Below are 14,274 nucleotides of genomic sequence, written 5' to 3'. Positions count from 1 at the left end.
TCCAAAAATCCAAAATCCAAAATGCTCCAAAATCTGAAACTCCAAGCATCCACCTAATGCTACAAGAGGAAAATTCCACCCCATGAATCTTATTTCTTGGCAAAATTATTATTTTGTTTGTTTGTTTGTTTGTTTGGGGGGGTTGGTACTGGGGATTGATTGAACTCGGGTCCTTGCACTTGCACAGCAGGCGGTGAAACCACTGAGCTAAATCCCTGGCCTTGGCAAAATTATTTTAAAGTATTGTATGTGTGTGAGACATACAAAAAACATAAGTGAACTCACACTGGGTTCATGCCTCATCCCCAAGACATCAAATTATGTCTATGGTAATAGGCAAAATCTGAAAAATATCTAACTCCAATCACTTCGGCTCCCCAGCATTTCAGAGAAAGGATATTCATGTACTTGCTTTGGCAGCACATATACTAAAATTAGAAAGGATATTCACCTGCACTGTACGACTTTGGTTTCCCACTCTTCGTTGCTGGAATGTGAACAGGAAGCATTTTCTGAATATTTGCTCATGGCTCCTTTCCAATCCTCTCACCAGGTCTCACAGTTAAACCTGATGTTCAGAACTGACAGCCAGGTCATCTCTGACTCCACGCTGACGCTGTCTCCACCTCCCGTTCTTTGTCCTCCTTCCGTGCAGTGTTGGTGGAGAATGACGACAGCCCTCCTCCCTCCACCCGCACAGGACACCTCTCCAGGCTTCACCCAAGAACACTGTGAGGGCCGGTGTCTGCTACAGCGCATTCAAATCGAGGAAGAGTCTACTTGCTAGTGCTCTGTGAGGAATTTCACGGCTTGAATTGGTGCTGAATTTTTTTATTACACAGCTGCTCGGCTTATGGTGTTAAGTTTTATCAAATTTATATTCTGCATTTATTGGGAGTTCATCCGATGATGCTTTCATGCAGCTGAGGTCAGACATCACATTTTCTGATGTTTTTACTATTAAGCCAGCACTGACCATTTGGATGCTGCCTGCATCACGGCACACCTTCCTGCTGCCAGACAGCTCAGCTCACTCTAGCAATTTTTTTGTGTGTGTGGTACCAGGGATCGAACTCAGGTCCTTGCACTTGCAAGGCAGGCAGTGGAACCACTGAGCTAAATGCCTGGCCCATAGCAATGTTTTGTTGAAGACACTGCACTTGGTATCTATCAAAGATTGACCTATACATTCTATTTTCACACTTCCCTCCCAGGCTGGGTGCCTGTGTTGTGTGCTGTCTAGACAAAACAGGTCTTCGAGTGCACTGTGCCCTTTTCTCTAGGAGAACGCCGTGTGCATGGAGCGGATTCTTTCTGGATGTGTAGTGTGATCTGTCAGTAAGGCTGCTGAGCCTGCAGTTTCCCTTAGGAAAGATCTCTTCATTGCTGTCCCATTTCTTCAACAGTTACAGGATTGTCTGAGTTGTCTACTTCTTCTTGTGTAACTTCTCACAGAGCTAAGACACTGGTGAATTTGTCAAAACTTTCCAAGTGTTTCTCCATAAAAAAAAAATCTGTCAGAATTTCTTAAAATAACACTTTAGAAAGATACACAAGGGGCCCGGGATTTAGCTCAGTGTTGCAACCACCTGCCTCGAAAGTGCAGGGTACTGAGTTTGATCCCCAGTACCAAAAAAAAGAAAGAAAGATACACAAAGATGAATTTTGGTGGTCATGCCCAGTCTACGCTATTTATATGGCTACAATACCAGACAGCAGTGCTGGGACCAGCAGGCACAGTGGGGCCGCAGCCCACCCACTCTGCTGTTAAGATTCTCTAGGTGGAACAAGAATGAACCTGATTCCCAGACTTCTCCATGAATCAGCCCAAGAGGCACAGGCAGACACTCTTCACTAGGAATTGCTAGAGAATGAGTTCTGCTATACCACCCAGTGGCCACCACGGGAGCAAGGTGTCTTTCACTAAGTGCTAACATAGCTTCAACTATTCCTTTCTCACGCCAAATTTACAAATCTAACTCTGAGGAGAAACCCTGGCACAGAGTATTCTAACTGAAGAAAGAGGAGAAGCTCTTCCTTGAAGGGGCAATTCCCAGTCTCACAGGTGGTACAAAGTGCACCTCCACCAACCCTCTGCTCTTAGACTGCTGTGCCCAGCACTGCAAAGAACCATGGATCCTGACTTTTCCCACATACATCTTCTGTCTCTAAGAGAAAGCAAGGAAGAGTACCCTAGGACACCAAAATTTTGAAAACACAGAGCTCAGATTTGGGCTAATTCCAAGGATGATTGTGCCACGGAAATTTCCTGATCCTGAATGAAACAAATTCAAATATGTCTCACTAGTGAGAATCACTCTGTGGTGCTGATGGGAAGGCATCTGGAAGCCACCAGTTGCTAAAGAAGAAAAGGTAATTCGACATCTAGTCTACCACACGCCAGAGGGCCAGACAGGGCAGAGTCCAGGTTACTGAAGAACACCAGAAGGGTCCCAGGCAGGTGCTCGGAGGTATGAATGGGCCCAGGATGTAGGAATTCACCAGGCTGCAGCACCAGCCTCACTGGGCCAAGCCACAGGCAGGAAAATGACAGCAGGGGAAAAAGGAGACACTACGAGATCACCAAGCCACCAGCCAGGCTCACATCACCTCCAATCAGTTAAGGAGGCACTGCAAGGACTGACCTGTGACGTCCAGGTGGAAGGAGACCTTCCGGCCCCCGGCCTCGCAGCTGTACTCCCCGGCGTCGGCCTCGCCCGCCTGCTGCACCACCAGCTGCCGCCTGCAGCCCGTGGCCTCCACGCGCACCCTCGAGCTCGCGCCCAGCTTCTTCCCGTCCTTGTACCACGTCACCTCCATCTTTGCCTGGGCCACCTCGCAGCTCAGCGTGGCGCTGGCCCCCGCCTCGGCCTGCACCTCGCTGTGGGCTGGCTGCTCCTTGCCGAAGACCACCTTGGGCTCTGGGGGCAGACGAGGGACACAGGGTCAGCACTGCAGACCAGACTAGCCCTGTAGAGCACACAGCTCACCCATGCCCAGCCAAGGCCACACAGATGCCCGTGGTTGACAGAGCACCGTGGCACAACACACGCACTTGGACCCTGTGTGTTCCAGGCCATGGTCCCCCAGGCTTTGTGTGCGGTGGCCATGGACAGCTGCCCCTTGCTGGCCCTTGGCACGTCCAGATCCACTGCGGCCTGTGCTGCTAGAGGCTGCCCCAGCCCACAAAGCCTTCACAGCCAGGGACGGCCGAAAGGATAACACTGTCCCCTCCTGAGGACAGAACCCTGACCCTCCCTGCCTCAGTTCCCCAAGGCCCGAGGCCCACAGTGGCTTCCCAGCACTGCCCCACCATGCAGGGCCCATGAGCAGTAAGAGGAGGTGGAGTCAGGAAGGACATGCACCCTAGGACCAGGGCAGCCTGAAGCTGAGGGCCACGGGGGGAAGGAAGGAAGGAAGGGACTACCAGGGACAGCTGGGCACCAGTGAGGATGACAGATCTGGACAGTGAGTGCCAGGCAGGACCACCAGGCACGCCGTGGCTGAGCTAGATCTCGCCCCAGCCCAGGATGGCCACATGGACCGTGGGGATCGGCCTGGGCACACTGAGTGGGGCCCAACAGACAGGGACCCTTGTACCCTACAGGTCACATTCCCGGGTGCCATCTGTCCCTGCGTCCTCCGTGACCCACAGGAGGCCAAGAGCTCAGGCAGGCAGGCCAGGTGCGCTCTGCTCGTCACCAAGGGTGCCACGGGCGTGGTGAGCATCCCGGTACACACCTGGGCTTGGCCCACGCCTGCCTTGGTTGATGGTAAGATGACACAGGCTGAGCCACTGGGTTCTGGGGACACAGAGCTGAGGTCCAGGAGCAGCAGGACACCACAGGCTGCCAGTACCCCACTGCCCACACATGCTTGGATGTATCTCCCTGCCACCCAGGGTCCCCTGCATGCAGCCCTCCAGTACCCACCTGTGACGTCCAGGCGGAAAGAGACCTTCCGGCCCCCGGCCTCGCAGCTGTACTCCCCGGTGTCGGCCTCGCCCACCTGCTGCACCACCAGCTGCCGCCTGCAGCCCGTGGCCTCCACGCGCACCCTCGAGCTCGTGCCCAGCTTCTTCCCATCCTTGTACCACGTCACCTCTGTCTTTGGCTGGGCCACCTCGCAGCTCAGCGTGGCGCTGGCCCCCGCCTCGGCCTGCACCTCACTGTGGGCCGGCTGCTCCTTCGCGAACGCTGCCTTGGGCTCTGGGGACAGACGAGGGACACACGTCAGAGACACTAACAGGCCTGGAGGCCATGGGGAAGAAAGGCCAGGTGGGTGGCCACAGGACAGGATCTGTGAGCTCTGCCCCATTTGTGGCCCAGGAGAAGCCCCAGTGTGCCCCAGCATGCACTACACGATTTCGCCACATAGCCTGAAACAGCTTTGTCAGACTGTTCCAAAACACTGGACAGGGTCTCTAAACAGGCTGAGTCCCCAAGCCCCCATCACTACACCTGGGGGACCTGCAGCTCCGAAGCCCGGTGCACTGTCCTGATGTCACACACCCCTGAACTTCGCTGACCAAGCTGTGGCCAAGCCAGTGCAGCTTTGGGAATCTGCCTGTCATTTCTCTCCTTCCCCCTTTCCCAATGCTGCCTCCAAACCACCCATCTGTTTGCATTTGGATTAAGGAACATCATCGATTTAATTAATTTCCATCCATTTATATTCAGATCTCTGTCTCCCAAAAACACATAATTCTCACACAAGCCTTACAGATTTTATTAGACTTAGAACTAGAAATAGACACACACACATTTCTGATGCTAATGTGTCTTTTAAAATTCCCCTTCTCAAAGGGGGTGTGAGGGGGAATGGGATAAAATGAAATAAAATTTGTTAAAAATAATAATAATAAATAAAATTATATTTCCCTCCCCAAGAGCTGACTGCTGTGTATAGACACAGAAGTTTTTGCTGTCATTCAGTTGTTACATGATAATCTTTCCCACCAAGGTTACTACTTCTAACTCTTGCAACTTTTAGGCTTTCTGAACTCATCAGCACATAATCAATGCTTTCCACTTTAACATCATCAAGTTCTCTGTCTTCTTCTCCACTTCCCTTGTCCCAAAGTGTGATGCTGGAAGATGTGGTCACCGTGACCTGCATGCCTCCTGCCCTGTCTCAGACACCCAGGTTCAAGTGTGTTCTTTGGGGCAGCACTGCCATGGGGGTGGAGGAAGAACAGCTGCACACAGAGTGCAGACAACCTCATGGCAGGAAGTGATGCAAGGTTCTGCCCTCAGGACTTCTGGTCTTGGCCTGTTAAATTCATCCAGCACTTGTATCCTGCATACTAAGGAAATCACTGCACTTCCCATTTAACCTGCTCAGGCAAAGCATTATACTGGAGTAAGGCTTCTACCCCAGGCTCCCTTGCGCTAGACAATGACTCTGTCACAGAACATGGTCCTCCAGAACCCTGCAGGATTATGAATTTGTCTTTGATGCTCATGACAGCTTGGGCTATGCCTTAGTTCTTCCTACTTTCCTTGTCATAGTTTTATGTTGATCTTCTGTCATCAGCATAAAATGACTTACTGGACTAAGTGTTCCTTTTCATTCTCTAGAATAATCCCAGTGTACACTGAATCACTGTTTTCAGTCATATTTCATAGAGTTTACCAAAAGATGGCTGGGCCTAGAACACTTAATTGGTGATAACATTTTCTTAAAAGTAACAGGACGGCTTGGAGCCCCTGCTCCATCCCACGCTCCGCTTGGCGCAACCAACCAGCCCAAGCTGAGGATCCAGGCAGCGTGAAGCCCCCACTCCATTCCGGGCTCTGCCCACGGCACGGTGAGGACCCAGATGCAGATGCGGCTTGGAGCCCCTGCTCCGACCTGCGCTCCGCTCAGCCACACGGGCGCCTGCAGGGCCCAGTCCCGCTCCCCCTACCCCTGGCATCCGCATCCATCCATCCATCCTCCCCACCCCACCCCCACCTCTGGCCTCCTGGCTCTTCTGCTACCTGGTTCCACACTACAGAGGCACAGGGCATTATAAAGGCCCTTGTCCTGAGCGCCACAAGATAGAGCAGAAGTTAGCAACAGAAAGAGGGCCTCTCAGGCTCTTCGATGAAAACTGAAGCTCAGCGGAAAAGTAAAGAGAATCTACAATAAAGGCACACCAGACCACTGTACTTGGTAAGTTGGAGGGATCACCACCTCCCATCAGAACCTGCACTATCTTCAGGGGAAGGGCAGCTGGAACCTGCAGTAGAACTTTGCAGAGCTCAACCCTGAAGGAGGACAGGGAGCTCAACTTGGGACTAGCAGCCAGAAGTCTGCCTGAATCTCACAGGTCTGCTACTGGCTTGCTGAGACTCATTGACTTGTATATGCACGTGGCTGCCTACATTGCCTACTGTGACAGCAGAGACATACTCTGAAGGAGGCCCTTCATGTTTATTTTTTGTTATTTGCAAAAGAGAAAAAAATTTTTTTCTTATTTTTAATTCTTAATTTTTACTTTTTTCTACTCTTCAAATGTTTACTCTTTTCTTTTTTTCCTTATCTCCTCTCTCTCTCTCTCTCTCTCTCTCTGTCTCTCTCTTCTCTCTCATTCTCTCGCTGTCCCACACTGCTCTTCATCTCCCTATTTGTTCCTTCCTGGACTGAATTCGTATTTCTCCTTTATTTTTCTTTTCTTCTCTTTTTCCTTCTCTTGATTATCATTAATTTTAAAGGAAAGTAAATATGGTATCTAGCCTCCCTATTACTGTTAGGTGGTTCTGTTCACATCATTGTTCTTTCATTCTGCCTTTTCCTCTTGCCTTTAACAATTTCTTACAGTTTGTGTGATCTTCCTGTGCCTTCTGGCCTCGCCGCTAATCTTTCCTGATCTTTCTACCTGTCCCTCCCTCCCCAACTCCTTCTAACTCCCCATCTCGAAGGGTAAAGTTGCTATATTGAAGAGTTTATTCACTATAAACATATGTTGGGTTGGTCCTCGGTTTTAATTCACACAGTTAAACGTGAGAGATTAATAACTACCACAAATTGTCATTTTCTAAGCTGCACGTGATACTATGGTGTTGCTGATTGTATCATTTGGGCTAAGATGTTGTGATTGATCTAATAAGTTTCCCTTCCTGGTATAATGAAAATGAAATAGCCTCAGCGTCATTAGAGTCTCAAAACCTAAACACCAGCTATATCTGGAAGACACCTCTGAAAAGCAGTCATTCCACAAAGGTTTTAAACACAAGCAACAAAGATACCTACATTAAGCAATTTTGAAATATCAACCCAGGAATTAAACCAAGGACAGTACCAAAAACAAAAATGAGAAGACATTTAAGCAAGGCAAACTCAGACTTCCACCCCACAAAAGGCAAATTCTGGGGGAAATGAGGTGGAAAGTCTTATAATCAACCACCTGGACACCCTGAACCGATAGCACAGGAAGTAACAAAACAGATGAATGAGGCTCTAGAAAAATTCAAAACAGAAATAATCTCCCAGATATCTACAGAGATGGTGAGCAGAGTGAAAGACATGATTAGAGGCTCTAGAACAGAAACACATAAGAAAATAGATGAGCTCAGAAACATGCTGGAAGCCATGAATGCCCAGCATAAGAAAGAAATGGAAACCATGATCACCCAACATAAGAAAGAAATGGAATCCATGAAACAGATTCAAACAGATATTCACGAGATCAAAAACTCCACTGAAGGTATCCACAGCAGATTAAGGGAATCTGAAGATAGAATATCAGATATAGAAGACAGGATCGCGGTTAGAGACCATGAAAAAAGAGATTTCTTAAAAATAGTAAGGGACCATAAGAAATCAATCCAGCAGTTGCTAGATGATGCAAAGAAGAATAATATAAGACTGATACGAGTTCACAAAAAAACAGGAGAAAGTACAATTGACGTAAAAAAACTGTTCACAGAAGTAATAGTAGAAAAGTTCCCAGACAGAGGTGGAGAATTGGACATACAGATAAGTGAGACATATAGAACTTCAACTAGCCATGATCAAAAAAATCTAGACCTAGACATATAATAGTCAAGATCCCAGAAACCCAAGAGAAGAACAAAATTCTACAGGCAGTTAGAGAAAAGAAACAAATCAACTACAAAGGAAAGCCCATCAGAATCACGGCAGATTTCTCAATGCAAACCCTCAAGTCAAGGAGAGCCTGGAGTGAAGTATTTCAAGCCTTAAAAGAAAATAACTTCCAACCTAAACTGTTGTATCCTGCAAAATTATCTTTCAAGATCGATGGGGAAATTAGATACTTCCACAACAAAGAACACATGAGAAATTTCATGAACACCAAACCAGCACTCCAAACAATTTTAAGCAATATCCTAGAAAAAAGACAATGAAGGTCACAACTCCATGAGGCCCAAGAGAGGGAAGCCACCAGGCAAGGTAAGACACTAAACGGAAAGGGGTGGGGGGGGAATAAGAAATAAAAGAACCAACAACAGTAAAACATCATGCCAAGGATGAATCACTATCTATCAATTATAACTATCAATGTTAATGGCCTCAATTCACCAATCAAAAGAAACAGACTGGCAGAATGGATTAAAAAGGAAAATGCAACAATATGCTATATACAAGAAACACACCTAACTCAAAAGGAAATTCATAGACTGAAAGTAAAAGGATGGAAAACAGTTCTCCACATGACAGGAATCCAGAAGAAACCAGGCGTAGCAATCTTACTTGCAGACAAAGTAGATTTCAAACCAAAACTAATTAAGAGAGACAAAGATGGTCACTACATCCTTGTGAAGGGAAAAATCCAAGAGGAAAAGATGACAATCCTAAATATCTATGCACCAAAAACGAATGCCCCCAACCATACAAAACAAATATTAATGGACATGAAAAACCAAATAAGCACTAATACAATTGTAGTGGGAGACCTCAATACCCTTCTATCACAAATAGACAGATCATCTAGAAAAAAAATTAACAATGAAATTCTAGAACTGAACCAAGCTATTGAACAAATGGACTTCATAGATGTTACAGAGTGTTCCACCCTACAAAGTCAGAATACACATTCTTTTCGGCTGCACACGGCTCATTCTCCAAAATAGATCATATGCTAGCTCATAGGACATGTCTAAGTAAATGTAAAAGAACTGAAGTTATCCCCTGTATATTATCAGACCATAGTGCAATACAATTGGAGATCAATAACATAAGAAACCACAAAACACCCACAAACACCTGGAAATTGAACAACACCCTCCTGAACAACCAGTGGGTGACAGAGGAAATTAAAGAAGATATTAGACACTTTCTACAAGTAAATGATAATGCCAGTACAACATACAGGAATCTGTGGGACACAATGAAAGCAGTCCTATGTGGAAAATTCATAGCAGTGAATGCCCATATTAGGACAACAGAAAGAACTCAGTTAAATAACCTAATGCAGAACCTCAAGCTCCTAGGAAAAGAAGAGCATAACAAACCCAAAGCTCGTACAAGAAAGGAAATGATAAAGATCTGAGCAGAGGTGGACCGCCGGGTGCACCGGAAGGGGCGCGGAGCTGCCTGGACCCAGACGCCCACACAGTTGCATCCTACAAAGACATGGAAGAATCTTGGCAAGGGACAGGTATCTTGAGATTGGGAAACACAGATGAAAAGAGGTAAAGAATTGATACCTGAAAATCATAATGAAGAGGAAATAAGCATTCTTCATTGTCGGAAATGTAGAAAATATATAGAAAGTTCTGATTACTTCATGAATTATAGTGAGAATCAAGCAATTAAGGCAGATCTCAGTATCCTTAGACAGACATTGGTCCAGGATTTCTCAACTCTAAAAGGAAAGGATGTGGTAATGTTCCTTCCAGAACTCTTGAATGGTTAAATCTGTGTCTGAGAACATCTGGAAGCACCAAGGGCCAGAATTCAGGTCATAACTCAAAACTTTGGTTGTAAGTTAAAGTCAAAATTCTGGTCGTAACCCAAGGTGTTCATATGTTGTAGCATTTGTAACTGAAGTGGCTACTGTATTAAAATTCTAAATAACCTAGTATCAATGAATGAAATTGAAAATGTAATTAAAAACTTACCAAGAAAAAAAACCCCAGGTCCTGATGGTTTTACTGCTGAATTCTACAACAAATTTAGAGGTCTAAAGCCAGTTCTCTTCAGATTCTCTAATAAAATAGAAAGGGAAGCAGTACTCCCCCTAAATCATTCCTGGAAGCAAGTATTACCCTGATAACAAAACCAGAGAAGGATCCAATCAAAAAAGACAACTACAGACCAATCTCCCTAATGAACACAGACACAAAAATCCTCAATAAGAACTGGCAAATAGGGGCCAGGGATTTAGCTCAGTGGTTCCTCCACCTGCCTTGCAAGTGCAAGGACCTGAGTTCGATCCCCGGTACCAAAAAAAAAAAGAACTGGCAAATAGAAGCAGCAAATCATAAAGAAAGTTATATACCATCATCAAGTAGGATTCATCCCAGGGCTGCACAGATGTTTCAGCATATGCAACTCAATAAATACAATACACCAAATCAGACAAATTCACATGATTATCTCATTAGACACAGAAAAAGCATTTGACAAAGTCCAGCACAATTTATGATAAAACCTCCACAGAAAATTGGAATAGATGATATTTACATCAATTTGATAAAAGGCATCTATGACAAACCAACAGCGCACATAATACTAAATGGTCAAAAACTGAAAACTTTCACTCTAAAATCAGAAACAAGACAAGGATGTCCACTATCACCACTCCTATTCCATGTAGTTCTGGAAACATTAACCAAAGCAATTAAAGTAAGAAACAAAAGGAATAAAGAAAGGAAAGGAAAAAGTTATATTATCATTATTTGCAGATGACATGATTCTCTATATAGAAGACTCAAAAGCTCCACCAAAAAACTTGTAGAGTTAATAACCAAATTTAGTAGCACAGCAGAATACAAAGTAAAAATTCAAAAATTAATAGCCTTCATGTACACAAATAAACTCACTGTGAAAGAAATGAGGGAAGCAACACCTTTCACAAAAGCATTGAAAAAAAATACATAGGAATCAATCTAACAAAGGAACTAAGGGATCTTCACAATGAAAATTACAGTACAGTATATTAAGGACTAATATCTAGAATGTACAAAGAATTGAAAAAAGTCAGACCACCCAAAGTACTAATATTTAGAACTTATAAAGAATTGAAAAAAATCAAACCACCCAAATTTAAAAACCCAATCCAAAAATGAGCATTTGAGATAAATACACACTCCTCAGATGAAGAAGTACAAACAGCAAATAAATATATGAAAAAATGTTCAACATCATACCACAGTGATATATGTGCACCCATGTTTATAGCAGCACAGTTTGTAATCACTAAATTTTGGAAACAACCCAAATGCTCAGCAACTGAAGAATGGATCACAAAGATGTAGTCTGTTGTTGCTGATGACGTTGTTTTAGAATGGAGTACTACTCAGCAATAAAGATAGGCTTGAGACATTTCTAGATAAACAGATGCATCTTGATGCAAGTTTTGTTTTTTGGTACCGGGGATCAAACTCGGGACCTTGCACTTGCAAGGCAGGTGGCAGAACAACTGAGCTAAATCTCCAGCCCTAGATGCATCTTTTTTTTTTCCTAGATGCATCTTGAGACCATTCTCTTAAGTGAAATAAATCTAACTCACATATGTAAATATTGCATTGTTTCTCTGGTGTGAGAAACTGAAAGTGTAAATAAGGACCAAAGTGTATAATACATATTGTGAAATAGGAAGAACTTGTTCAAAATAACACTGAGTGTCCAGATAATTTGTTACTAATCAAAATGTTTTATGCAAAAAGGAAAAACGGTATAATTTGGTTAGGAGATGAGTTGAGAGATAGCAATTGAAAGTATTTTTAAGATCATGATACACAGTGTATTTACCATTGTTACTATGTAATTATTTTGTTATGAAATTTTTTTCATGTTTTTTAATATTTCCTTTATTTATATCTACTTGTACTACATTAAAATAAAGTTTTAAAAATAAAAGTAAAAAAAAAGATCTGAGCAGAAATCAATGCAATGGAGACTAAGAAAACAATACAAAAAATTTTAGTATATGTGCTGCCAAAGTGAGCACATGATACAAAAAATTAATGAATCAAAGAGTTTGTTTTTTGAAAGAATAAATAAAATCAATAAACATTTAGCCAACCTTATCAAAAAAAGGAAAGAAAAGCCTCAAATCCATGCAATTAAGAACAAAAAAGACGAAGTCACAACAGACCCAGCAGAAATCCAGAGGATCATCAATACCCAGTTCTAGAACCTGTACTCTAATAAAATGGAAAACACAGAAGAAATGGGCAGATTCCTAGATACATACGAATTGCCAAAGTTAAATGAAGAAGATACAGAAATTCTAAACACCCCAATTACAATGAGTGAAATTGAAAATGTAATAAAAAATTTACCAACAAAGAAAAGCCCAGGTCCGGATGGCTTCACTGCTGCATTCTACAAGACATTTAAAGAACTATTGCCATTACTCTTTAAACTCAGCAAGGAAATTGAACGGGAAGCAATACCTCCAAATTCATTCCTGGAAGCAAATGTTACTTTGATTCCAAAACCAGGGAAAGACCCAACCCAAAAAGAGAACTACAGACCAATCTCCCTAATGAACATAGATGCAAAAATCCTCAACAAGATACTGGCAAACAGAATACAGAGGGTCATCAAGAAGATCATACACCCTGACCAAGTCAGATTTATCCCAGGGATGCAAGGATGGTTCAACATCTGTAAATCAATAAATGTAATACACTATATTACATATATTAATACAGTATATTAACAGAATCAAGGACAAAAACCATATGATCATCTCAATAGAAGCAGAAAAGGCATGTGACAAAATCCAACACCCATTCATGATAAAAATGCTACAGAAAATTGGAATAGAAGGTCTTTATCTTAACCTGATTAAGGCTATCTATGAAAAACCAACAGCCAACATCATACTAAATGGTCAAAAACTGAAAACTTTCACACTAAAATCAGGAACAAGACAAGGATGCCCACTATCACCAATCCTATTCAATGTAGTTCTGGAAACATCAGCCACAGCAATTAGAAAAGAGAAAAAAATAAAAGGAATAAATATAGGAAAGGAAGAAGTTAAAATATCATTATTTGCTGATGATATGATACTTTACATAGAAGACCCAAAAAACTCAGTCAAAAGTCTTCTAGACCCAATTGATAGATTCAGGAGAGTAGTTGGATACAAGGTCAACACTCAAAAAACAATAGCCTTCTTATATGCAAATAGCAGACTCATTGAGAGAGAAATTCGGGAAATAATTCCTTTTATAATAGCATCTAAAAAGATGAAATATCTAGGAATCAACCTAACAAAGGAAGCAAAAGACCTCTACACTGAAAACTACAGCACTCTGAAAAAGGAGATCGAAGAGGATATAAGAAAATAGAAAGATATTCCTTCTTCCTGGGTAGGAAGAACCAATATAGTGAAAATGGCCATACTTCCAAAACTACTATATAGATTTAATGCAATGTCGATTGAAATTCCAACAATATACTTCACAGTACTAGAGAAAGCAATCCAAAAATTCATTTAGAATCAGAAGAAACCTAGAATAGCCAAAGCAATTCTAGGCAACAGAGACATGTCTGGAGGTATCACAATCCCAAACTTGAAACTATACTACAAAGCTACTGTGATAAAAACAGCATGGTAGTGGCAAAGAATCAGACCAGAGGATCCGTGGAATAGATTAGAAGATCCAGAAACAGCTTCAGACACACTCAGCCACCTCATCTTTGACAAAGGAGCCAACCACCATCATTGGAGGAAAGATAGTCTGTTGAATAAATGGTGTTGGAAAAACTGGATTTCAACCTGACATAGATTAAAACTAGACCCACACCTATCACCATGCACTAAATTAAGATCAAAGTGGATTAAAGAGCTAAATATCAAGACAGAAACAGTAAACTTGCTGGAAGATAAGTTAGGTAGAACTCTCAATGACATTGGCATAGGAAAAGACTTTATGAACAAAACTTCAGTAGCACAGGAACTAGCAGAAAGAATCAGCAACTGGGATCTCATCTTATTAAAAAGCTTCTGCACTGCAAAAGAAACCACCAACAGAGTTAAGAGACAACCTATAATATGGGAAAAAAATTTTAGCAGCTGTACCTCAGACAAAGGACTACTATCTAGAATATATAAAGAATTGAAAACAATCAGACCCCCCCAAATTC

General features: G+C 43.0%; 1 protein-coding gene across 18 annotated transcripts in view; it reads right to left on the bottom strand.

Moving 5' to 3' along the window:
• Obscn (obscurin, cytoskeletal calmodulin and titin-interacting RhoGEF) overlaps window positions 1-14,274 on the bottom strand; it is a 129,245-nt gene that overhangs the window by 81,872 nt on the left and 33,099 nt on the right. For 17 of the 18 annotated variants that reach the window (XM_087211021.1, XM_087211027.1, XM_087211034.1 and 14 more), the window contains exons 13-14: window positions 3,933-4,208; window positions 2,646-2,921 (exon numbers count right to left, since the gene is read on the bottom strand). The exons of the other annotated variant lie outside the window; for it this stretch is intronic. In XM_087211021.1, coding sequence (XP_087067147.1) covers window positions 2,646-2,921; window positions 3,933-4,208 — 552 coding nt within the window. The remainder of the gene's footprint in view (window positions 1-2,645; window positions 2,922-3,932; window positions 4,209-14,274) is intronic. 18 annotated transcript variants of the gene reach the window in all.

This window comes from Heterocephalus glaber, unplaced genomic scaffold (assembly GCF_053883595.1).
Source record: "Heterocephalus glaber isolate CG9 unplaced genomic scaffold, H.glaber_assembly_v1.0 deba00001272, whole genome shotgun sequence".
NCBI classification, from domain to species: domain Eukaryota; kingdom Metazoa; phylum Chordata; class Mammalia; order Rodentia; family Bathyergidae; genus Heterocephalus; species Heterocephalus glaber.
The sequence above is the reverse complement of the archived record's forward strand: the minus strand, read 5'-3'. Positions and strand labels throughout refer to the sequence as shown.